The sequence below is a fragment of the Colias philodice genome, chromosome 11 (assembly GCF_061535455.1).
Source record: "Colias philodice isolate Cphi_HAF_F1 chromosome 11, ilColPhil1 Martin Lab GWU primary, whole genome shotgun sequence".
In the NCBI taxonomy this organism is placed as follows: domain Eukaryota; kingdom Metazoa; phylum Arthropoda; class Insecta; order Lepidoptera; family Pieridae; genus Colias; species Colias philodice.
Genome location: NC_143096.1, coordinates 1,445,331 through 1,472,751, shown reverse-complemented (window position 1 = coordinate 1,472,751; position 27,421 = coordinate 1,445,331). Strand labels below are relative to the sequence as shown.

Sequence of the window (27,421 nt, the reverse complement as noted above, 5' to 3'; positions counted from 1 at the left end):
CTCCAAAATGATTATTTGATTTATTTTCTTGTATAATATATCGATATATTAGATAGAATTTCTATATTGGTTTCGAATTTTTCCTTTATTTTTAGCTGCTGGTGAAAGAATTTTTCATATCGGTTCAGTAGTTTTTGAGTAAGATTGTTTCAAACACGTTTCAAACAAAGAGGGAATAAATGTACATAATATGTACGTTTATTCCGTCTTTGTCTTTATTTTGTAGGAACGATGTCAGACAAGCGGTAAAATATTCATAACTATCATAGAAGAAGCTAGTCTACTAGGTATAGGGGGCCATTCATAAAATAAAATACGTTCACATACAAGGGGGGGAGGGGTTTTCGAGAGTGTGACAAGATGTGACAAGGGGTGACAGGGGGTCTACGGCAGCGTGACGTTCGCCGTTCATTAAAAATTTTTACTGAGTATTCGTTCTCTCAGCTTTTTAATTTCAATTTTGTGATGACAGAAGTCATTTATTTCGTATTCGTAAATATACAGATATTTGAATGTATATACAATAAATTGTAACTTGATAAAATTTGTGAATTATCAATCAAAATTTATCATGTTTAGGGGGGGGAGGGGTCTTAGTTTTTGTGACGATATATTTCCAGGGGGGGTCACAGAAAGTGTGACACAGCGTGACAACCAGGGGGGAGGGGGTCAAAAAAAGTTAATTTTAGTGTGACGTATTTTATGAACGGCCCCTAGGCTGTTTAGGATTCTTGTAGAAGATTTTCAATTTAGACGCAAACATTTAATCACAGCATTTTAAATATTATGTTCTTGTAGGAAAAAACGTCTCGAAACTATGTACCTAACGCGTGCTAACGCGAAAAATAATAAGTAACAATGTCATGAAAATTTTAGATAAAGAATACTTGAACTCTTTTGATAAAATTTCGAAACCATTTCGAAACCATATTTTTGACATCGAATAAAAATAAAAAAAAATACTGTCATATTAATTGATTTCTTCTGAAGATCTCGAATAAATAAAATTAATTACCAAGGAGATAAAGGACACAATCTTAAATTTTAATCTTTTTTAACAATATGAATTATAAAACTGAAATACACTCAACATCTCAAAAGAAGAACATAGATCATAAAATAAAAGCAGAAATAATCACGGAGTTAGATTCAGATACTGTTTATTATTTCGATGAAAATGTGGAAGGTATACAAACAGTTATTTAATTTGTATTTCGTTAATGCTTTGTATCGGATGACTTATACAATTTTTATCAATGGACAGTCAAATCCAGTCAAATCTTTAAAGATATTTGCATGATGCATAATTGAGGTACTTACAAAACTACTATGTATAGGATTATTAGAGGATAATGAATAGTAATGAATGAATGAATGAATTTAATTAGTTATTAATTTTTTATTGAAATGGAAATTGTGCTAGAAAAAAAGAAAATAATATAATTAACACCATACGTATAAGAAATAGCGAGGAATTTAATTTGGTTACCTAGTTTCATAAATTTTACACTTTGATATATTCTACGCAAGTAAAAATATTTTTTCGCTTGTTAGATGAACGAAGCTACGGTATGAGTTACTATTTATAGAAATTTACAATTTTCCACCGAACCTATGAGCCCGCTATCGTTAGCTTATTTCACAATCGTGAATCGATCAATAATCACTCGAGTATATTCGAAACCCACACTAATTTAGTAACAGCGCCATCTTTTATCACTAATGATAGTTTTTTTTTATTCCCCGGATGAAAGATACCGTGCTCCGTAGCCTAGGAAACGGGTGTAGCTACAACAACATAGTTCCAGTTACATAAAAAAAGTATTTATCATATTTTTCTTCATAATTTCGTCACATAATTGAGGTTTTACTATAAGAGTATTTTGTAAATTGCTATAAAATATTAACAGTGATGAAAATTGGCTGAATAGTATGGCTGGCAGGTTGGTTTTATTTCTATATTATTTTCCAGTCTTGGGATGTTTAAGTCGGATGTTAATAACACGAGTTTCCCAAACGACGACCGTGTTGATAATGATGCCTTTGTCTCCCCGTTTATTATCCCTAAAAAAGCAAGAAACCGATTACGTATCAACTTATCAATGCTATCGGGATAGGGGTGCGATATAGTGCCTGGTACCGACTTTATCACGCACACATTTAAAAACAATATATTGATATTCGACAACAGGGAGTTTCGTCATGTATAGAGATAACATAGGATTAGCCCAAAATATCAAAATAAAAGCATATTCAGCAAACAATCAATATCTACAAAAGCTCTTCTCAAATTTTATCACTAAGAAATTAAAAAACAGTTGAATAACACTGACAATAGTTAAAACAGTAAGAACCAACTGTTACAATAAAAGCTATAAGCATATGCACATTCACCCATGCATGTAACACATAGACAGGTGGTGTCACCGGAGCGTGACACACCTGCACAACCCCACTATCACACCGACACATAACTCAGACAAAATAAGCTCCAGCAATCAACAGTGGCATAGAAACCGTTGTTTGATCAATACTAAATAGTATTGTTACTGTGACTCACAATAATGCAGACTTGCCTTTGAAAATTTCACTTACATGTGATATAATAATCGTGAAATATGTCTGAAATGGGCTTTGAGAATGTGTTTTATCTCGAGAGTGAGTGTTGTATTATTTGTGTAAAGGTGCGGAGGGATGGTGTTGCCTGGAAACACACCTCGGATACTTCTCTCTCAGACGGAGACAGATCAATAACATCTCTATCCGATGGGATGATGTTATGCCACAGCTATAATCCTATAATGTTTTATATTTAATATAAATGTGTTATTCTAAATGTTTAATCATAGTTTTCTTCTTAGATAGAATATATAATTATTCTTCAAACATAATGCTGATATACATTTTTGCATTGTTTCCATTTTGCTTTAGTAGTCATTATTTAAATCGTATTGATGCTTATATATTTTTTTATATCAATATAATATTCATAATGCATTGATAATTTAAATATTTTAATTGGGGATTGATTAAGTTATGTATGAAAAAAAAAAGTTATTCATGTAAAATTTAAATCTCCTTCACATTTTATTTTAATATTATAAATCAAGGTACAGGTAGTCAATTAGTTAAGAGGAGGGTTATAATCCCTCTCAAATTAATGAGTTGCAAGCGGTAGGGTATTAAATTGCAACTATAATGACTGGTCTAGTTTTTCATTTATAAAACAAGAATGTATTTGATTACAAATGTGTGCATTGAATATAAAGCTTAACATACAATGGGTTACATTTTTATTACCTTGTACATATTTTAATTATAAATTGTAAACTGGTCAAAGTTCATTTTTTTATTTAAAATTGGCTGATACATGTGTTTGAATACATTTATTTTTATTTTATTAAATATTCAATCTATTTTTAATTATATATCATTCATCAGTATGTTGCTGCTGTTTATGTGCATCATTTGTTTTTGAAATTAATTTGATTGATTGTTCAATTGAATTTTGGAATTTCTGTTCTGTATATTTTTATTCTAAACTAGCGGTCCGCCCCGGCTTCGCCCGTGGTACATAATATTTAGGTTTTCTCTACATAAGAACCATCCTCGTACTTCAAGGAATATAATAAAAAAAGAATTATCGAAATCGGTTCAGCCGTTCTCGAGTTATGCGCTTACCAACACATTTTGCGATTCATTTTTATATATAAGAATAATGTGTGTAACCAACAACACAGTTTTTAAAAAGTTTTTGAATATTTTTTTTTCTGGAATCAATAATCGATTTATTTATATTGTCTGAAAAAAATCAACCATTTTTTGATCAAATTTGCAGGTTTTGATTGTGCGGGCGACGAGGTGCTTGTGGAGTCTTCGCCGCCCGCCTCCCCCGACATGGCGGCCCAGCTGGCTGCGCCCACACAGGTTTCATGTGATATTTAACTTTCAGCTAATAATAATCTCGCGATACATGGATGAAATGAATTTATTATTTACTCCACTCCGCGGTTTCACCCGCATTGCTCCGCTCCTGTTGGTCTTAGCGTGATGATATTATATCATAGCCTATAGGCCTTCCTCGATAAATGGGCTATCTAACAGCGAAAGAATTCAAATCGGCCCAGTAGTTCCTGAGATTAGCGCGTTCAAACAAACAAACAAACCTTTCAAATTTGTATAGATTTAAAAATAACGGAAAAAACAGTGCTCACACCAATCTGTCTTTTTGGAAAATTTCAAATAGGGTTAAAGTGAGCAGTTCTTGCGTGTAAGATTTACAAACATTTATCCTTTTAAACTATCGGATTTGTAATAGTAGGTTGATGGTTATGGTAACTGTGAATGTGCTTGGCAGCTTGACGGATTGTCCGCGATCATCGGATCGATCGGTCTAGGTTGAGATAGCATTGCTGATCTATTTCAACAATGTTATCTCAAAAGGGAATAGGGATAGGTGTATTTTGGTATAGGTACATTGATAGCTGTATTGACGGAAGGTATCGTTAATTATTATGGAAAACTTGTGAGTGACTGAAAAAGGTGCGAGGGCGAATTCTAGAGACAATCGTTATTAATTGTTTGTAGAGATACTTACAGAATTTGAACTACTAATAGCATCCCGAATATTTTTTGTGGTTAATTTCATCATTTTAATTCATAGATATTTTTGAAGACCTAAAAATAATAAGCTAATTATGGCGATACTTAATATTTTTCCTAGCTTGATTGTCAAATGGTACCGATAACTTTATTTCTTTCTCTTGACCTTCTCTTGATATTGTATAAAAATAAAACTATTGATATTCAGCACGAAATTTAGTCTGCATAATCTACCTTATTACGCAATAGAGTAAGACCCCAGAGCCGTAAGACACAACTTATTTTCTAAAGCATATACATATACATATATATAACTTGGTTCACAGTAGTCTCTAGTGTACTTTTTAATATCTGAATGTTTGTGGAGCTCTACCAGTGACACCTGCGCCACCTGAGCCTAAACTTGTTGAACATTGGAAAGAGCGGATCCAAACCTTTTTTGTAGATACCCTAATTTATAACATCTTTAAGTTAGAATTATTCAAATTCTTAATATTACAGGGCACAAGCGCTGGGAACGCATCGCCGAATACAGTGAGAGACCTTATCGTGATACCGGAGATTCCTAACACGATACATCTGTCTCATGCTATACAGCAGGTACCTATCGTATCTTTTTCTATTTTTCAGACTGCGTCATATGAGTTTGAAAGCTTTTAAATGGAAAACAGCAGGATAAAAGTAGCAATTGTCACCGTTGCTATAATCCAAATGATTGTTGTCAATACAAATACTTATGGGCTGGATCTAAGGTTCTTCTTCAAGTGGAAATATCTCAAATTACTAGCTGACCCGGCTAATGGTTTAATGGTATTTAGAGCCTATCCAACTCAGCAAGATGTAGACGGAATGAAGGGGTATTTTGAACGCTTAATATCATATATAAAGATAATGAGTTTTTGAAACTTCTGAAAGAATTTTCCGAAAGCACAATTGTTTTTGAAAATACCTGCAATATCTATAATTGTTTGCAGGTATCAACATCGGTGGTGGAAGTGAACGGCGATAGTTCTGGTCATTCTAGTCCCAACAATGAAACGCAGCACACGTATATTGTCGCAAGTAAGTTTTGGTTCTTGAATAATTGTAGTACCTACGGTAGTACGTGTTTATGTTTAGTTAGAAATACATATGTAGATTTTTAGTGTAATTTGTCTTAAGTGGTAGATAGTGGTAGATATAAGTGTTATTTTAAAAGTTTTTGAACACCGAAATTTGTTTTTATAGAATTGCAGATATAAATACTTTGATTACATCTTTGTTATAGGTACTACGAACCTACCTATGTTTTATACTTATAGTTCTTCAAATACATTCAATATCGAAATTTTTTATTGTTGATTTTAAGAGTATTCATTTTAATGTTGAAGGTGCAAATTACTATATGAATGTAATAAAATATAAACATAAATTATAACTCGAAACCTAGGAATAGCATATGCCTATTGACTATCTATTTTAGCAGAAAAATATCTACTGATGATTATGATGGTCCTGAAATCAGTTCCTTTCAAATTTTCCGTTATTTTAAATCAAAGTTATCTGTAGATATATTATTATTTTATATAAGCATGTTTCCGCTTGTATATCTATAAAGCACCGACTAGCACATGTTTTATTGACGCACAGTGCGGGATGTGTTGACGCCGGGATCTGTGGAGGCTGTCTACGTTAAGGCTGAGAGCAGCAGTGGTGATGAATGCAAGTTTTTTTTCTTTTTTTTTTCTTTTTTGAAGTGAAACTTCTTTAGAGTTGAGAGTAAAATTTCAAGGTCGCGTCATGGAGTAAGGCGACGATTTTGGTATCTTTGAATCTTGCCAAAGAAGTTTCACTTCTGAGTTCTGAGACGTGTGCTCGGCATAAAAGCCCTTTTTATGGTTTGGTTTTTGACGTCGCTTTGCACTCGCTTTTGGTGGCTTGGTATGGAATTATTGTATAATGGTTTTTATATAAATTTAGGTGGGATAAGGTGGTAAGTTTATAAAAGACGTGGTGACTAATAATTTGTTTTGTATCATCATCATCATCAGCCCATATACGTTCCCACTGCTGGGACACGGGCCTCCTATAATAATTTGTTTTGTATAGATTTATAATAATAACGTGATTTATTGAAAGAAATACACAGAAACAAGGTTACGCTCCTAACCATAATATTATTAATTAGAGCTAATGCTTTCAACCGCGATTGCGCTTGCGTTTCTGAAAGAGAAATGAATTTCTATCCGATAGCGGGAAGTTTCCTTTTAAAACACTGTAATTACGAACATTGTATGTAATATTTTAGGAAAATTTTACAAGCAAGCAAATAATTCGCTTTCTAAATATATGCACATTGACACGAGGTCGCGGTGTGTGTAAGTAGTAAATTAATAAAGAATATTTTAGTAAACGGTACTCAAATATTTTCATTTTTCTGTAACATCTGAAAATTGAATTTCATCTGATAAAATTGGCCCTAATAATGTTCATCTATTTATTTAAATAATAAGAAACCCATATTTTTTTCTATGGATTCGCTACTCATTCAAGTCAAAACAACATGTAAACAGAAGTCGTAGATGAACCAAACATCCGTCCCCTCTGATATTTAATATATCTGATTATCTTCTACCTGTCAAACTGATACCTATTAAACGGTCTACATCAAACTATCAGTGCGAACTCGTTATCACTTTAAAACATACCCTTTCTGTATAGATATAAGGTGCAAAATGGTTTAACAGGTCGAATTGGGGTGTAGATTTCAATAAAAGTTGTTAATAATAGATAATTGTGTGTGCCCCTTCGGATTATCTACCTGAATGATCATTATCAATGTGCCCATCGGATATGCAGTAACGATTGCCCACCTGCTTCACTTTGATGTTACGCGGTCCACGCTCTTTGATATTTCTTTTATGTTCGCGATTTTTGCGAATTTCATTTTATTATATGAGAAATGTCATGTGTTCTGATTGTGATATTGGATTTATTGATTTCCATTCGGATAAATATACCCACAAATATACCTAATTTATTTTTTAACAATTTTTTTTAAATCAATGATTTGAAAAATTAGGTACCTATACTTATGTTTTCTGAGTAACGAGCTTTATGTTAGTAAATCGTGGCATCGATATTTAGAGGTCATTTATACCCGTATCTGTATCTGCTCCAAAAAAAATTGTCGAATTGAAGTTGAATCGAATGATTCCTGTTTCTTAAAATTAGATAGAATATCAAACAAAGACTAAATATTATTTCATTATTATAACTTGCGATTAAAAATAGAGGCTTTGTTATAATTTTGAAATGATAATGGTCTTGCAAATCTCTATTAAAAGTGTGTTTGTAAAATGTTTACATCGGTAGGCATTTAAAATCCTAAAGCAATATTCGTATTTTTTTAACCACTCATTGCCGTTTCGACGTTGAACGATATTTTTCCACATTTTACAATAAGTACCTATATTGCGATACAATGCGGAAAAATAATAAAATGATCGTTATGTAAATGTATAAAAATCTATTAAACTTTTTTTGGAACAAACCCTTACATTAAACATTAAAAAAGCCATAATAATCTGACTGATTAATTTATAGTTCTGCACACTATTACCTAAAGCAAATTAATTGGTCTATATCACCCCTCAAAACTTGTAAATAATCCACCTGTGATGAGGTGATTGAAAATAAAGCAATAAACTTACAAAGGGGTAGTTACGTAGGCTGTCTCGCGGTGGGCGTGCCGACGGCTGGGGGGAGACTGTGTGACGGAGACGGATATAGTGCATAAAGTTCGTGCGGTAGTGAAAGCGATGCGAAAGTGTTTTATTAGTCTGGTACATACATATATGAATTTGCGTTGGATGTTTAATACAATTAGTATAAGACAAATCATTTTACATATTTACATTATTAGTTTATTGACTTAAATTAAAAAGAAGATAAATAGAAAATACGGTTAAAATCCCTGAAAATATTAATCCGAACAGGTTGAGAATACTATTATAAGAATAATTTGCATGCACTTACTTAATTTATATATTAAAAACAATATAATGCTATAAAATATACCATATAATATTATAAATGCGAAAGTAACTCTGTCTGTCTGTCTGTCTGTTACTCAATCACGCCTAAACTACTGAACTAATTTGCATGAAATTTGGTATGGAGATATTTTGATACCCGAGAAAGGACATAGGCTACCTTTTATTGCGAAATATTATGTACCACGGGCGAAGCCGGGTCGGACCACTAGTATACCATAAATAGGTAATGCTCTCGAGATTAGCCCAAAAAACGCGCTTTGCCAAAAATCACAGAAATAAAAATTTATATTTCGAAAGTAATATTTCGTAACTATTGAAATTGAAACATATAAAATCCTTCACCTCGATCTATTTTAATCCCCCTAACATAATTGGTGTAAAACCCACCTAAAGAGGGGCGGAGGGACGTCCCTCTCGTGCCGGGACGCTGGCTCCGAGATGAGTTGCCTGGGAGACCTCCTACAGAATGGAGGTGCCTCGATACCGTGCTTATTATCCTTGTGAGTACCGTTGTCAAGGACTCAAATTACCTAGAGGCTAGATGCCCTAGAAATGTAACTTTAAAATTTTCAATGTTCGGACAGACAGGTCGCGCCTCGTTCCCTTTAAATCGCGTTTCATTTAAATTTTTGTTGAGCAATGTCTAGCACGTGAATGGGAATGGAAATTTCCAGAACAATTACTATTTTTAGATTAGAAAAATAATTCGTTAATCGTCTCAAAATGTGCGTGTATTAACAATACTAATTTGCTAATTTTAACTGCGCTGCAATATTGGACATTCTTTGTTAATATTAACAGAACTAACGCCTAATTAAATAGACTACTAATATAATAAAACTACTAATAGATTATGGAGTTATTAAATTAAATATATTAATGTTGCCTTCTGTTTCAGGCGAGGGTGGGAATGGCGTCAACTACCATCTTCAATATGTGGAGCCTCAAGAGATCTATACTCAGGGGCCGCAAGCACATATGTGAGTCACATTCCATTAAATAGACTAATCCAAAACATTTCTATTGTCAATTGTTAGTTATTCAGCTATATTTTTCATAGGCCTTGAGTTTTCCTAGATTTTTAGTTAGTCGTCGCCGATATAAGTTATCCGTCGGACGAATAAATCGGACACCAATTGAAAAGGAAATTTTTATACGCACATTATTATAGAACTCACAAAGTTAAGGTTTCGTGGCGTTAAATGATCCAATATGGCATTATTTACACGTTCATATTTCATTATATAACCAACTATTTTGGATCTTGACACCGTTTAATATTTATACTTGTTCTGCGCCTCAGTTACGCAAAACCGACGGAAAAAATTTTGATTACGATTAGATTTATAACTTTTTTCATTCAAATTAGTGTCGTGGTTTAACTGCGAAAGCGGCACATGGACAGACAGGCATTATATAGGAATGGTCATGGATGAATACTGCTAGTATTTTATGAGGCGCATTTTTTCGGAAAAATCATAACCAGATAATATCTTGTGATATGAAATTCTTCAAGTTATAAAAAAAAAAACATTTTCCATCAGTGTCGCTTAATCTATCAGCTAGCCTCCTAACTATCTTCAAACACAAAATCGCTCCGTTACGACATGAAAGAAAGACAAATAAACACTCTTTCGCATTTCTAATATTTGTACGGATTGTCTAACCAATAAAACATACTGATATGCGAAATGATCTATCAACTCGCAATATCTTTGGTCTACCGCGATGACAGAGTTGTATATGATTTCCACAATGTGTTTTTCTGGCATTCGACACATTTCCATTTCCAGCAAAGCGACGTTTCAAGTAAAATCACCAATATAAGTTTTGAAGCGAAGCTCGATGTTTCTAATCCGATCTGTTATTTTATAATCACTTGGCGAAATTTAGTATACCGTTTTTGCATTTGAACATTTGGTCATTCAGTTACAAAGGTCGTCATGCGTCAAGTAACTATCTTAATATAACAAAAAAAAAATGTTAAAATATAAAAAAAAAGTTAAACAATGCCTGTGCAAGAAATGTAATCTGGACATCTATCCAGACTATATGCATTGAATAGCAGATGGTGGCTCAAAATATTTGTTGATTGTACCAAAATGACATTAGTCTACCGCTCTCTTCTTAATTATCGATTAATATCGGAAAATATTTATTCCTTTCTTTCTTCTTCTTTCAAAATAAATTAATTTTTATGTTCGACTTTCCGTTTGATTACGATACGTTTGATTAACGCCTACGAGGTTCGGCCGCCGTAGCCGGTACCAGCATGCAGCGGTATAACCATCCTTTTCCTTTCGGTCATTACCTACGTAATTAGACTCCTCAAGAATCTGGTACATATCAGCAAATATTTTGTGTCATCATCTTCAGGCCTATTAGTACAAAAATCTATCATGGCAAAACTTTATTTATTTCATCTTCTGTCGTTGTAACATAAGAAATTTTGTGTGAAAACCATTCAAGTCGAAAATTGATTTTAAAAATAATTTGTTTAAATATGTTTTATCACGAGACATTTTAATTGTGTTTGCTGGAAATGTATTCATTTCAATAGCTGCAAAACTACTGGTCTGGTTTAAAATTATTTCTCCAAAAGGGAGCTACATAGCACGAGCTAATTAAATTTAATTTATTTGCTATATAACAACAAATTAACCATTCGTGGAATACTTATAAGTAATCTTTCACTAAATAAAATATCTATGAAAACGAATAAACTGCTGAAAATACTGAACGATCTTTTTCTTAACGTGGTTAGAAAGATTTCCACCTTATATGAGTATTGTGTAAGTGGATGGGATAAGGTATTACACAATTCTACCTGTATATAACCGGAAACCGTGAAAAAACGCAGTTTTTTCAGTTTTAACCAGTTTTCGATCGGAATTTTCATCAAAAGGCAAAATGCTCGAGAGTCAAAACCAACGGCCACAACTCACAACTGTTCACCCTCTTTCAACAATTAATAAAAAAGCAAATAGACTTTTTAAAATAGTTTGGAAAATCCAAAAGTGCACGCCTCATAATTTTTTTTTAATTATTATTTTTGTTTATTTAATAACAATTAAACCACATCGAATCAGACCCTGAAAAATGAAAGGGTTCTATTCCTGAGCATACTCAAGCGTAACAGAAAAAAAAAGATTCGATTAGTAAAGTATTTCGGTCGCTATCGTGTTAACAAGAAAATCCTCCGCACATACAGACACACGGACGTCCAAGACAGAACTTTTTTAAACTGTTTTTTAACTAGTTTAAATAACAAAAATGACATCAAAAATATCATGAATGTTAAAAATAGTGTTTTTTCTTAATATGTGTGTGTATGTATTATCTTACAAGTGCAATGTATGATACATAAAGACATTTTAAGTTTGAAAAATCTGATGTTTTGCGCGAAGTGACAGTAGTACCCACCTCAACGCTTCGCTTATGAGGCGTGCAATATGCATAATTTTGTAGTGTTTTTGATATCGTCACTTATGATAGATGATGTAGGTATAAATTTTGGTGAATTTATACCACTGCGCTCGCTCGTGACGTCCGCTCGGCGCCCGTCGCGTGGTTGTGGAGTGGACGGTGGACCTATACATTTTTATTATTTATGTATTTTAAAATTGCATATTTATTTTAAGTAACCTATTATTTCTGTAAATGTTATTTTTGTGTGCATTGTACAATAAGGTGTTTTCTATTCTATATTTTATAATAATTTGCTTAGCTGTTTAATTAAATGGCCGAATGTCTTTCAGACTGTAAATTAAATGCCGACTCAATTATTTTCGTCCTTGTTATTTTGCTTTTCGGTTAACATTGCGGCTTAGAGACAAATGTTCCATAACCTATATCTACTGAGTAAGAAACCTACTGACTATCCGAGTTTTGTGAGCCCGTCGTAGAGTTTGACCTCTAAATGGCTTCTCTGTCTATGTTGTATAGGTATGTACTATATTTATAGCCTATAAAAATTTTACTCTAATATTAAAAAGATTTGTATTTTTGTATGCAATGAAAACAGCTGTACCGATTTCATAAATTCATATAATAGAAAGCTACATCTTTACTCTAACATAAGCTATATTTCCCTCTTAACTCCGGGCAAAGCTTATACCAGCCAGTATACAACAAAAAACAAAAAATTGGTTGTTTGTAAAGTAGGTTTACGATCGAGATGTTTACGTGATAACGTCTTATTGGTGGCAGCGCTCGAGATGAGACGGGAGATCGGTCCGTCTCTCTCTCGTTATACCTGCGATCGCGCTCGTGAGGTTTTGGTGTGACACAAGTTTCTGAACATGTCACCCGACTAAAACGATTTTAAAAACGTTATCACGTCAAAAACAGGGAAACGCTCCGCGCGTACCCCGTGTTCGGCGTCGCGAACGTGGAGCCGGTGAGCGCGGAGGCGGGCGCGGGCGCGGACGGCGAGTGGAGCGGCGAGTTCACGTTCACCGCGGAGGCCACGGGGGGGACTGGTGCGGGGGGTGCGGGGGCGGGGGCGGGCGGTGCGGGAGGGGGGGAGCAGCCCGCCTCCCCCGCGCCGTCGCCCCGCATGCCGCCCGCCACCGTGCAGTGGCTGCTCGATCATTATGAGACGGCGGAAGGTGAGTGGTTTTCAGGTGGCGTGGGCGGAAAACGTGTTAGTCGAAATGAATTGGCCAAAAAATTTGTCCTTTGTTTATATTTGGTTAGCATTGACGTTATTATAAGTCTAGAAAGGATTTAAAGTTCTTCAGATTGAAGAACGTATAACTTTAACATTGAGCTAATTAAAATGATCTACTTTTAATTCTTACACATTTGTTGAAAAATATAACGGTTATACATTTTTTTTATTTACAATTTACTGTTCAAACTGTATCTGTACCTTGCCTATAACTACAGTACTACTATTAGATATTCTGTGCTAATGCTATAACATCGTTAGCTAGTTCTTTAAATCCAGCCAGTCATTTTTAGGTACATCATCGTCACTAAGTTAATGTGTGAACCAGTTAACTTTACAAGAAAATTTTCTTCAAATTCAGTGTATTGTCTCATGTTTAGTTGCGGTCAATTATACGAATTTGTCAAATAACATTATCTACATATTATTTAAAATAACTTTTAGGTGTATCCCTCCCCCGATCTACTCTATACGCACACTACCTACGCCACTGCGCTACACACCGCCTCGAACCAGTCAACGCGGCATCCTTTGGCAAACTCATTCGTTCCGTGTTCGTCGGATTGAGAACTCGTCGTCTCGGCACTAGAGGCAACTCGAAGTACCACTACTATGGGATACGCGCTAAACCGACCGCGCCACGCGATTCGCCGACTTTCAATAAATTGGACCTGGATGAACAGCAGGTCGGTTATTAGAATTGTTCTTTATAACACCACTCTTTTTATTGTCGCCCTAAATTCATATTAGTACCTCTTATAGTTTTGTAAGAAAAATGTTGCGGAAGGAATAATTAATGTTTTTAAATAAAATTTCAGAATTTTTAAGTGCGAACAGGACAAAATACTTTAAACATTACAAACTTTAGGATTATTCTTTCAATTTTTACCAGGAGTCTCGTGAACGTGAACCGGAACAAAATGCAGTGGGACTCAACGGCGTGGCACATCGTCAGTTCTTAGGCACGGTGGTGCCACCAGATCCTCCAGAACTTTTCATAGATGATATGCCCGAAGATGTACCACCGAATGCGCTGCAACTGCTTAAGAACCATCATCGGTGAGATTTAAAATCGTAAAAGCTTATGTTTGCAGCATATTAACGTAGCGTAGCGTAGCCTCTTGCCGTTTTGTAACATGTCATACTAATCTGAACCGTATTCCACAGGGATCACGGCGTAGAGTTCCTCGAAGCCGTCGCGGCACTGGACACGGCGGCGGTGGAGCGCGCGCGGCGCAGCTTCTGGAAGCGGCCGCCCGCCGAGCTGTGCCGTCGAGTATTGCACAAGCTGGCCGCGCGGCGGGACGTGGCCGTGTGGCTGCGCCGCGCCGAGCTGCGGCTGCACCAGCGCGCTGTGGAGCTGCTGCTGCCCGACGTGCTGCGGCCCATACCCTCGCAGCTCACACAGGTACACTCTCTTGTATCAGCGCGCCGCCGAGCTGTGCCGCCGCGCGCTGCACAAGCTGGCCGCGCGGCGGGACGTGGCCGTGTGGCTGCGCCGCGCCGAGCTGCGGCTGCACCAGCGCGCTGTGGAGCTGCTGCTGCCCGACGTGCTGCGGCCCATACCCTCGCAGCTCACACAGGTATGCGTGGATGTTGACTACAACTTCACTTGACTAAATTGATAGATACTAAAAAAAAATTATGGAGGTCTTTCAGTAGTATCTTCGCTACTTGGGTTGTAAGAGGTGTGAATTTTTAGTTTTTACCATTTAAAATAAGACAATTTTATTTTATTTATTTAGACAATGAGGGACTTTTAGCATCTTTCTACCACTATGTTTTAAATGGGTAGTCCCATTAACAGCAATAACAACAGAGAGATATTGATTTTTTTTTCGGACGAGACTTCTAAGACACTAATAACGAACGCACACTTCCAGGCGATCCGCAACTTCGCGAAGACGCTCGAGTCAGCCCTATCCGCCGGTTCATGCGGCGCGCCAGCCCTGGCCGTGCGGGCGCAGGCCTCCGCCGCGGCTGCACTAGCGGGGGCCCTGCGCCGGTACACCTCTCTCAACCACCTGGCGCAGGCCGCGCGCGCTGTGCTGACCAACCAGCATCAGATACAGCAGGTATGCACACACACACACGCACACATACGCAACACACGCACAAATATACAGGAATGCGCACGCGCCGCTAGTGAGAAATAGAGAAATAAATATAAGACGGACAAAAACAAATTCCTGACACATTTGATAAAGTAGATGATGATCGTGTGAATTCATGTGTCTAATATATTAATTAAATATCCATTATTTTCGTGATAAGTCATCTGACACACATCCTCATTTATATTATGTATGTATTTCTCTCAGAAGAAACGACGGGACCATTAAATTTTACATATTATTCAATTATTTTATTCGTATAGTCCTATATCAGAAATGGAAAACAGCTCAACAATACTTAGATACTATGTTCAATGATTATTTTATTTTTATTTTTATTTTTTATTTTTCTTTATTAGGGATAATAAACAGCAGAACAGTGGTAAATTGTACAATAAAACTTAATCTAAATACAGGTATAACTGTCCAACCAACAACATTATCCACAGTTTGGATATGTCACGGCTAAAGGTAGGTGAGAACATAAACTTAAGATTAGCCGGCTAAACTTAGGTTTATTTTCGACGAGGTGTTAATGTTAGTTTGTTCTATCTTTAGCCGGCTAAACTTAAGTGTAACCGCAGGCCCGTGGCTAAAAATGTCGGGGTGGGTAGATTTGGTTAGCGCCGGGCCGGTGGAGGGCTTGAGGGGCCCGCACAGTGCCAGAAAACACTCGCCCTGTTCCTTACATGTATTATAGTATATTATAGTAACCAAATCTACCCACCCCGACTCAGGGCAGAAAGCTGGTGGCTAGGTTAGGTTAGGTTAGAACTCTTAAGACCCGCACGAGCCGAGCGAGCGCAGCGAGCGTGCTGCGGCAGCAGCCGGCGAAGTGCCAGAAAACACTCGCCCTGTTCCTTACATGTATTATAGTATATTATAGTAACCAAATCTACCCACCCCGACTCAGGGCAGAAAGCTGGTGGCTAGGTTAGGTTAGGTTAGAACTCTTAAGACCCGCACGAGCCGAGCGAGCGCAGCGAGCGTGCTGCGGCAGCAGCCGGCGAAGTGCCAGAAAACACTCGCCCTGTTCCTTACATGTATTATAGTAACCAAATCTACCCACCCCGACATTTTTAGCCACGGGCCTGCGGTTACACTTAAGTTTAGCCGGCTAAAGATAGAACAAACTAACATTAACACCTCGTCGAAAATAAACCTAAGTTTAGCCGGCTAATCTTAAGTTTATGTTCTCACCTACCTTTAGCCGTAACAGATACATACATTTTGATACGTGCAACAAATGCGAATAAGAAAAAATAAATATAAATGTGCACTTAGCCATGGCAATAAAAATCAAATAAATTAAGAATTAGAGATAAAAGTAGAGGGACGCAAAATAAGATAGGTTATTGCATGTTTAAGAGCAGATCAACTAAACTTTTCGCGGATGACCTTAAAATATTCAAAAATATAAATAATTCAGAGGATGCTAAATTTCTTCAAGACGATCTAAATAGAATTTCAGTATGGACAGTTTCTCGTTAAATATAAATAAATGCAAATTTATCAAATTTTCCAAAAAGTTACAGCCACACTCATCTTCGTATTCCTTAAATAATACCACCCTTGAGGAGATACCCCAGGTGCGAGACTTAGGAGTAACATTCGATAAAAAACTAGGTTTTATTCATCATATTAATAATATAGTTACGAAATCTCTAAAACTTCTTGGATTTATATGGAGGAATTGCAAAATGTTTAAAAGTGTTTTACCCTTAAAAATTGTATACTGTTCATTAGTAAGATCTCTCTTGGAATATTGTTCACCAGTCTGGAATCCATCTTATCGATGTCATATAAAGAGACTTGAGTCTGTCCAGAAAAAATTTCTTTATCTACTTACTGTCCATCAACAAAAACTTAAATCTTTAAAATCATACGACCTCAGATTAAACTTTTTTAAAATGGAAAGTCTTAAACATCGGAGATGGATGGCAGATCAAATGTTGTTATACAAAATTGTTACTAATTCGTACATTTGTCCTAATCTTCTTTCAAAAATTAATATAGCTGTTCCGAGGAGATACTCTAGGAAAACCAATGTATTTTTTGTCAAAAGATATAGAACCAATTTAGGCTTCAACAGTGTCATTGCTAGAGTTTGTCGGGAACATAATAGATTATTCAATAGTACAAAAGTTGACATCAACTTCCTTAGTTTGTTTGCATATAAAAACGTTTTACATAAAAATTATACTGATAAGAATAATGTTTTCTGATTAGAATTTACACTACGATTAGAAGCTATAATTTGATACAATTCAACTCAAAAACGCATGTTGTATTTGCCTGTAATTGGATCTACATCTTGCTATGCATGCTAATTATGTCACATACTCAAAATATATTATAAATATAAGATGTACATCTGTTGGCAAATCAAATAAATAAAATAAAATAAAATAAAATAAACCTCTTCGAAACTTAAATTTTGAATTCGAAAAAATGTCAAGGTCAGAGAAATTTTTATTAAAATTGTCAACAACATGACGTAGAGGGGAGCGCAAGCCAGCATTCGAACGACATGCCTCAGTAGCGAATAGATGATAAGTGCGCAGCTTTCGCCGGTATACAGTTCGTGGCACGGTGTAAAATAATTTACTCACGAGATACTGACAGTCAAATTTGTTATTACAAAGTCCGTACAAGAACATGGTCTGAAGGAGCAAACGCCTATTTTTAAGAGTCAAAAATTTGTATTTATTCAAAACGTCTGAATATGGGATATATTTTTTATGACATCTGTAGTTCATGGTATTGAAAAACCTTTTTTGAACTTTTTCAATAATATCCGCGTACTTGTTGTAAAATGGGTCCCACACGAACGAGCCATACTCTAATTGCGGACGGACCAACGACGTAAATAAGTGTATAAACGTAGAAGGCTTTTTGAATTCTAACGATGCGCGCATTATAAAACCGTACATTCTATAAGCTTTACTGGTGATGTTAGCGATATGTAAATTCATGTGAAGATTTTCGTCGAGAGTTATTATTCTTGTAATGTTTCGTATTATGTATGATGTGGTTATTACTCAAATAAATAAAATAAATACTTAATTTTCCTTGTAGATGGTATCGGACCTGAGCCGCGTGGACTTCCGCGTGGTCCGCGAGCAGGCGGCGTGGGCCTGCGCGTGCGGGAACGCGCCCACTGCGCACAAGCTGGAGGCCGACTTCAAGGTATTATATCTGGGGGGATCTTATTGTAATAGTGAGGGGTTTCTACGAACGTTTTAATTTAAATTTGTTGTTGTATTTTTGAAGTGAAAACTTCTTTAGCGGCGTTGAGCACTTTTTCTGTAATGGGTATAAAATCTTAAACTCGCGTCAGGACACGTGACCTGATCGAAAAAGCGTAAGACGGATGGTTATCAAACATGCTCAACGTTAATAATCAAGTTTTCACTTCTTCACGATTCAATAGTTCGTACAGTGAAATAGTTGCATGGGGGAGTGGGGGGAGCATTCAAAGATGGCGAGTATATTTTCAAGTTTATGCCAGAAATAAAGGCCTAATACAAAAATATCGGTGTCAGGGCTTAGAATAATTATCTCTGCACTGTCGTTGTGTTTGACAGAATGAAAAATATGGCAGAACATTCTTGAATCAGCCTATGTGTGATTTCAAATCGGTAACTTCAGTGAAAGTTGCGCCTTGCAATTTAAAACATTTTGTGGGGTCATCAAATCCACCACATATATTACGAACTATCGAATCGTTAACAATGGACTATTGTTAATTATTTAAAATAATAATTTAAAAAATATATTCATGAGTTTCCAATCTATAGTGGTTTAAAGTTAACTCAAAAATGGAGCATTTTCGTAAATTTTCTAAAAAATCTTAGAGAAAGTGTAAGAAATGTTATAGTATGCTATATATTCGTGATCTACTCAATAAGCTCTTTCATTTGATGCCCCACACGGCATGTTTTGGAAATTTTTATTTTTTTCTTTGTATGCCATATTTAATTACCGGGGTGGGGGGAGGGGGACCACAAAACTGGTTGGCAACATCTGTCTATAGGATGTCTGGGATCTATACAATATATATCAGAAGTCAGATTTAGGTCCGCTATTTTCGCAAACGAACATCTCCTTGGAGCCTGCTCTATAACGAAAAAAAACCTCACGCTCCCCACTCCGACGGGCGCGGAGGTGTGGCTTGAAAGCATAGCATGCAATAGCTGTACCGCGGCAGTCCCCGAGTGATACACGCCTTTTTTTTTGTTAAGCTTATTTATTGGAATTCAATTAAAAATGTAATTTTATGAAATACACTGATGCGTATGTGTGTATCCGGTAATCGCCTTTGTGTGGTATTTTCAATAGTTGTGTGACAAGCACTTGAGTGGTATGTTTGGTGATTGACAGTTTAGTGGCAGTGTTTGTTAAATAATAAATTGTTTGGTATCTATGGAAGACATATTTGTTACACGCGTTTGTTTAGGTAATTTTTTTATATGTTTAATCATTCTGAGGTATGTGTGGTTTTCGTATTAGTGTATCTCTGGTATAATGGTGTTGTGGTATATGCGGTGATTGTGTTTATGTAGTTGTTTTATGAATGGGGCATTTCACGCCAAGCGGACACAGATTTCAGGGTCAGGTTTCAGATTTCGGTTATATTTTAGTATGTTACACCTGTATATATCCTCGGTATGTATACGAAAAATTTTTGCATTTAGAAGCTTAGTTTTCAAAATACAGGTCTTTGAAGATGTCAGTAAGCGCGAGGTATGGGGGACTTTGAATGTAATTATCAGTTCAAGAAAAGTAATTTTTAAATAAATTGATGACTGAATAATATACCCCATGAAATAAACTTTTTATGCTCATATTTCGAATTTCGAATTTATATTAAAATTCCTTAGAAAAATAAAAAAATATTTTTCTTTGTCATTTTTTACAAACTTTGCGTATTTTTATTTTTTTTTAAAGATCATTAAATAAATAGCTTATATTATGCTTAAACTTCATGCAAAGTTCTAGAGTGGTCATCGCAGAAGTTTAGAAGCTACATGTATTATAATGTCGAAGCGCGGCAATATCCCCATACTAGCGCCTAGCGCGTCGCACTGCAATATCTATTCATAGAAAAAAATAAATTCTAGAAATTTGAATTAAATGAAGTGTCAACAGATAGGTCTTTAAAAATTGATTAGAGGTTTATGAATAAGTTTTATGCTAAAATAAATAATTGACGAGATATACGTATTCAAAGTCGTAAAAATGTCATATTACTTTACTGAATATTTTTTTTTTAAGAAAACTAAAGTAATATTTTCTTGCTTGTTATTTACCACTATAAAATCTTATTAAAACCTGAAACGGTGTTATTAACTAACTATAATGAGATAAATACTGCAGTACGGTGCGCTAACCAACTAAGCGCTAGTATGGGGATATTGCCGCGCTTCGACATTATAATACATGTAGCTTCTAAACTTCTGCGATGACCACTCTAGAACTTTGCATGAAGTTTAAACATAATATAAGCTATTTATTTAATAATCTTTAAAAAAATTAAAAATACGCAAAGTTTGTAAAAAATGACAAAGAAAAATATATTTTTATTTTTCTAAGGAATTTAAATATAAATTCAAAATTCGAAATATGAGCATAAAAAGTTTATTTCATGGGGTATATTATTCAGTCATCAATTTATTTAAAAATTACTTTTCTTGAACTGATAATTATATTCAAAGTCCCCCATACCTCGCGCTTACTGACATCTTCAAAGACCTGTATTTTGAAAACTAAGCTTCTAAATGCAAAAATTTTTCGTATACATACCGAGGATATATACAGGTGTAACATACTAAAATATAACCGAAATCTGAAACCTGACCCTGAAATCTGTGTCCGCTTGGCGTGAAATGCCCCGAATGTTAGTTGGGTTTAAGTTTGTTGTATGTCTGACAGTTTTATGTTGGATGTTCGCATTGATGGTACGGTACGGTAGTTTGAATCTGGATGTGTGTTAAGTAGTGCTCGTTTTGTAAGTGTAGAAGTATAATTAGTATGCCACGCCCGGCGGCCTTGTTTTATTAGAGCACTACTATACTACCCGTATAGTAGTGCTCTATCGTGTGGTATTGAATGTCTAGTCGCGGTCATATTTGACCACGACTAGACACGTATGGAAGTGGCATCCATATACCACAGAATCACCGGCTCTCAGTTGGTACACCGTCGCAATGCTCGTCCATGTAGTATTTGTGCGTATGACGCATTATGTCGTAAAAGTGGAACTTTCGACATAAAGCGTAACGTAACTTTAGTAGGGGGAGTCGAGCATGTTTCGGCACGAATCGGGCCACGCTCTTCGTTCTTGTGGCCTCGTATAAGTTAGCTGGCACGGAGATACCCAGTCGGTACACACTCGCAGTGCTCGTTCCAGGCGACGCTGGGGCGCGGCGCGTCGCTGGAGCAGTGGGCGGGCTGGCTCGACGCGTGCGTGCGGGCCGCGCTCGCGCCGCACCAAGCGCGCCCGGACTTCACCGCGCGGGCCAGGAGACTGCTGCTCGACTGGTCCTTCTACTCCTCGCTGGTGATACGCGAGCTGACCTTGAGGTTAGTGGGCGGTCCGAGTTGTCAAGTGTGGAAGAAGACTTTTTTATAAATATAAATTTTATAAATTTCACACCAACTTGCCAAGTTAGGTGTGAAAGGGATAAAAAAACATACAGGCGTCATTCAAGGTCATATTTTCTTGTTACACGTTAATGTTCATACTGAAATCTCCAGTGTATTAGATATAAGCTTATTGGCCGTTAGGCTATGACTATGTACCGTACACAAAGGTTCACAGCAGGTCGGTCCTCAGGTCGGCGGCGTCGTTTGGCTCGTTCCACCTGATCCGTCTGCTGTACGACGAGTACGTGGCGTTCCTCATCGAGCGCCGCGTGGCCGCGCACCGCCACGAGCCGCCCATCGCCGTCATGCAGCGCGCGCTCGTGAGTACATACATACACACACGCACATATACACACACACACACACACAGCCATACACATTCACACACATATACATGTATACATGAACATACGTGCCCTACAGCATGAATTCGTGGATACACACGCGAACAAACACAGACACTTCACACCGCCCCATTTACAATACATCCCAAAATATGAACATGCACAATCATAAACATATTGCCGTGTTGCACGCGAGGCATGTTCAGTACACAAAAACATGCACACGCATGTACAAGCATACATACACACATTTAACTTTTTATAGAAACACTTTTTCACATTATTATAAGTAAACTATCTTGCTTTATTGTATAGTTTTTCTTTGTGAAACTCATTCAATATCTATTCCAGGATGAAGACGACGAGTTGCCCGAAGAGCCAGCCCGCGCTGAAGAGGAGGAGGGCGAGGGCGGGGAGGGTGGGGATGGGGAGGGGGGAGACGGGGGAGACGCTGGGGATGGCGGGGATGGCGAGTGGGAGTGGGGGGAGGACGACGACGATGACGACGACGAGCTCGACTGCAAGAAGGCGCGCCTCTCTGAATAGCGTCGGTAGGTTGAGATCCTTTTTCTGCAAATATATTTAAGAAAAAAAGACGGGTTGCACTGGGGGAGTGCCGGCAGAAGTGAAAACTTGATTATTAACGTTGAGCATGTTTGATATTTTGGAATGGTATCCGTCTTACGCTTTTTCGATCAGGTCACGTGTCCTGACGCGAGTTTAAGATTTTATACCCATTACAGAAAAGTGCTCAACGCCGCTAAAAAAGTTTTCACTTCAAAATTTTATCTTGAGGAAAAAAAACGTTTTGTATTGACGTCATACTACAAATTTTAAATTTATGACGATGATCTTTGTAATGAAAAAGTTTAAAAGGTTTTTTTATTTGTCTGTTGTGCAATATGTTTGCTGGAAGTTTCAGGTTCAGTGTTTTGACACTTGGCACTGGTTTTACCATTTAATGATTTCAGCTAGACAAATTGTTAGATACTTTTTAATAATAATAAATAACACAATAGTCAAATAATGCGATACAAGAGTGCATTATGAAGATTCAAATAGATCTCATTCAATGTAATCATGAAAATTATAGCTACCATTTGCGTTCTGTTTCACGACACTTGAGCTAAAGAAAACATAATATCTATGTTTGATGAAACTACCCATGGGTCAATTTAAACGCTATATTATGTAAGGTCCGATTGTTCAATGCTTGGATAAAACTTATTCGTCGAATAATGTGTAAAACTACCATTTTAAAAACGTATTCTAATTGCCCGTATTTGACAGTTTACGTAACATTTTAATATTATTGTGTAATACTTTATTGGACGGATAAGTTTTATCCAAGCATTGAAAAATCGGCCCTAAGTTAAAGATAATCATTACATGTTTCTTATTTCAGGTTTCCCGATTGGGATTTTCTGAACCTGCCGCTTTAGTGAGCATTTACACCAAAGCTTCAAAAGGCAAACTTATTAGACTGTAAATGTGATTCTGTGCACATGTGCGTTATTTTGCATGTGAATAATTATTTTGCTTACTGAAAATTTCTCAGTTGCCACAAAAGTTACTATTATTCTTAAAAGTGACAAGTGATTGAAGTGTCAAAATTGACGGATTCCTTTTTACCGGTTTTTCTGGGTGTTGTAGATTTAAACCAAATTAATTTGTTTATTCGTACGTGGATTCAAGCAAAGAAATCTAGTCACATTCATAATGTTACATAACTATCTATGTCTTATTGGAATACAAGTTTATATTCAACTATGTGTTAGGAATTAATTATTATTTAAGTAATTTGAGTGGAAGGTTTCCATTCAGGGTTTACTATAGGTGGAGACAACGGTGTCGCCTTAATATTTTAATTACCTACCATATTGTTGTGAATATAAAAATTATAAGTAGAGTAGCCTTTTTAAAGACAATTCTTAAAATTTGTCCATCAATTTCTTTCTATAGATTAAAGGCGATATCGTAAAACTTAAAAAAATCAGTTGTGTTAGGATTTCCAGCACTTTGTAGAAATCAAAATATGTACTGCTCTTTGGATATCGTAAATTAATACGATGTATCAATCTAAAATAAATACTATTGTAAATATACTTCCATGTTTCAAATAGGTCTAAGTAAAATTATTTTTGGAAGCACGGTTTATAATTATAATTTTAGAAACCAAAGATTATCTTTATTTTTATGTGAAGCACAAATTTCAGTTATATGTTATTCGCGGGTTTATTTTGGGATAAGAGACAACAGAGTTGTCTGAGACGCCATTTTGTCGTTTCATGTATGTAGACATTAAGAATCATTATTGGATGTTTTTGAACTTTATCAAAATTAAATATATTATTCGTAGCATAAGAAAGAATAAATGTTAATAGCTTTTTCGATAAAAATATGAAAATTTCACACTAAATATTTTGGAAACAAGATACAGCTACATTAGAATTTTGACATTTTAATTGTAGTTTTAAAGCGATGTATTTATCATAGAGTATGCGGGTTTAAAAATTATTTGTGTATTTTTAAGTATTGCACTGTATAAATTATGCACGGTAGTTGAATGAACCGTCTCGTCGTTACCTGAAGGAGGCCTAAGTCATTAATTGTAGGTATCTATTATGTTATCTATATGTAAATCAACAAAAAAAGTAGAAGATACACAATTCAAATTAATAAAGAGCGAAAAAGGAATCATTGTAACGTAGATATTTTTCAGGCAAATTTATTAAATTATAACTTTTTGTTCAAACGTTAAATTATCAACGGTATATTTTCACAAATTAATTTCATAATAGTTAGGCTTTCAGTTTGTACATACAATTTTAACAGGTGATTATAAATTATTTTGCTATGTAATCTAGATTTTTGGTCATTCGACCGTGACCATAAATACTATTTTGTTTATAGATTCAGGAAAATAGAGCATGCGTTGTCTATGGATATCCATATAATATTTTTGTACACAGTAATTATTAATGCCTTTGTTGTTGCCTTACATACACTTTACCTCAAATAAAATGCGTTAATAATAATTTTGACGGTTGTGTTTCAAGCAAATAAGCGTCGTTGTGAATTACCATTTGCGTCTTACGAGGAATCTGTATACGTAGTGAAGTGTAATCGATGTCACGTCTGTCCATAAGTAGTTAAATGTTTTCTGCTAAGCGTATAGGAGAATAAGCCTTATTTCTGTGTATTTATGTCTATTATACTATGACAATATTTAATATTTATCAGAAACTAGAAATTCGTACACGGCTCACCGGTGCCTACAGATTTATGAAATAGAAATCGGTATATTGCCTTACGTCGCATTGTGGAATTATTTTCGTCGATATATCAATAAAGAATGTTTAATATTTTTGCATTGATGTCTAAATTGCACTAGGCGTAGATCGATGTTGTGTAAATGTGAACTTCACTTAGTCCATGTATTTTTCAAGATAATATTTGATATTAATATCAAATAGACATTATTAAGTTTGTGGAAATTAAAATTTTCATAAAGCTTTTCCTAGCCGATGCGATTAATGGAAAGTTTTTCCTGCGTCTGTAAATGCCTTTTTCTTAATTTTGAAAATAACGAAGACCGAGTGAAGTTCTCATAATAAATGTACTTATATTCAGATCCAGTTTAAATGTAACCATAAGTGTAACGGTATGTAATGAGTGTCTCAAAAAGCGGGTGGAGCTTGAAGCTTTATCGAAAATTTGTTAGAAAGTTTATCAGCATTATATAAGACTAGAATTTGTGGAGGTAGAAAGGTAGAATACCTCCCCAGAATTTTTTAGAGGACTTCCCCTATAGCTATAAAAAATTCTAGCAAAAAGTCTACTCAAGAAAGATTAAAAAAATATAAAGGGGCAAATTTCGTGAACGTTAAGCTTCAAGCTGCACGCGTGAGATGCACGAGCTTATTTTGTATGGAGCTAGATAAGGACTATGTCTGTTAAATGTTTTGAGCAACGAATTAAATGACTGCATTCCAGTAGTTTTAAATTTTGTTTCGCTAGTTTATTGTGAGCCTTGAAAGTAAAACTGGCAAAAAATTGGATTCTTTTAGGAATTGATGTATAATTGTGAATATAATTTTCCTTTGAAATGAATTACACGCAGTGTTATACATAAAGATCTAGTAATATAAAACATAAGAAAGGCGATGTTTGAAAAATTTATTACAACCCAAAAGTACCTAGATCATAGAAGAAGAATTCAAGTTTTTAAATCCCTTTACATTAATATGACCCAGGTTATATTTAAATATGTTGTACAAGTATCCTACACTAAATAAGTATTTTATTATACTTTGTCAAGGAATGCAGTCTCAAATAAAAGAATGAGTGTTACTTAAGTGACAAAATGTGTTTGGATAGCTTATGTTAGATATGGTTAAGCGCACGTCGAACGGATATGTATACATTATGTATTATTATAAAAAATAAAGCTAGTCATGTGTTGAAAAATTTTTCTTTTACTTCTGCCCTTTCAAACCTATTTTCTTGTCCTGCTAGTTCCGTCTTTACTTATCTCTCGATTTAAAAAAAAAATTATAAAAATCTTCATTCAAATGTTTGTGATAAAGGAAAAATAATAGCTAATGCAAGCTATTATTTTTCGCTTTATTTGGCCCAATTAAAAATTGTTTATACATATTCCTATGTAGTGTAACACACACCTCTATAGCTAAAATTCCTGTTTATGTTAGACTCCTAGAGCGATAGAAAGTAGAAACATAAAAACATCCGTAAAAACGTTTGCCATATTATCCATGTGTCGCTGGTTCGAATCCGGCTCGAAGGACCAAAAAGAGAGATGTATGGGCTGCTGATTGATATGATATCCCATACACTCCTTTATTTGATAGTTTGATAGATTTATAGCTTGATAGGATGATGTAAAACCATAGGGCGTATTCAGAAAGAAAGCTTGAAACTTGTAAGCGCTTATCGGCGCTTGTCATGTTCATATATTTTCCTGTCAGTGCTGTCAACCCGCGC

The 27,421-nt window shown here is 35.6% G+C and overlaps 1 protein-coding gene across 6 annotated transcripts; it reads left to right on the top strand.

Annotated features, from left to right (window-relative positions):
- Nucleotides 1–1,710: 1,710 nt before the first annotated feature.
- On the top strand, nucleotides 1,711–26,887 carry Rfx (regulatory transcription factor Rfx). Of its 6 annotated transcripts, XM_089700501.1 has the most exons (16): nucleotides 1,982–2,658; nucleotides 3,839–3,927; nucleotides 5,104–5,202; nucleotides 5,577–5,664; nucleotides 6,232–6,303; nucleotides 9,538–9,619; nucleotides 12,990–13,249; nucleotides 13,756–13,997; nucleotides 14,204–14,370; nucleotides 14,479–14,719; nucleotides 15,195–15,386; nucleotides 18,504–18,614; nucleotides 21,826–22,010; nucleotides 22,264–22,393; nucleotides 22,769–22,968; nucleotides 23,823–26,887. In XM_089700501.1, the coding sequence occupies exons 1-15, from the start codon at nucleotides 2,619–2,621 to the stop codon at nucleotides 22,961–22,963; spliced, it is 2,193 nt and encodes a 730-aa protein (XP_089556627.1). In that variant the 5' UTR covers nucleotides 1,982–2,618; the 3' UTR covers nucleotides 22,964–22,968; nucleotides 23,823–26,887. The 6 variants fall into 6 exon arrangements, with proteins under 6 accessions (XP_089556626.1, XP_089556625.1, XP_089556622.1 ...); XM_089700500.1 differs by lacking the exons at nucleotides 1,982–2,658; nucleotides 23,823–26,887 and adding an exon at nucleotides 1,711–1,821 and having other exon boundaries at nucleotides 14,479–14,894; nucleotides 22,769–22,832; XM_089700499.1 differs by lacking the exons at nucleotides 1,982–2,658; nucleotides 23,823–26,887 and adding an exon at nucleotides 1,716–1,943 and having other exon boundaries at nucleotides 14,479–14,894; nucleotides 22,769–22,832.
- Nucleotides 26,888–27,421: the final 534 nt, after the last annotated feature.

Bases quoted from the DNA above. Each gene is read 5' to 3' on its own strand.
- Rfx (XM_089700501.1), top strand. From the start codon at position 2,619: ATGTCTGAAATGGGCTTTGAGAATGTGTTTTATCTCGAGA. The intron at 13,998-14,203 runs GTCGGTTATTAG...AATTTTTACCAG, and splicing joins TGGACCTGGATGAACAGCAG to GAGTCTCGTGAACGTGAACC. The intron at 22,394-22,768 runs GTGAGTACATAC...TATCTATTCCAG, and splicing joins CCGTCATGCAGCGCGCGCTC to GATGAAGACGACGAGTTGCC.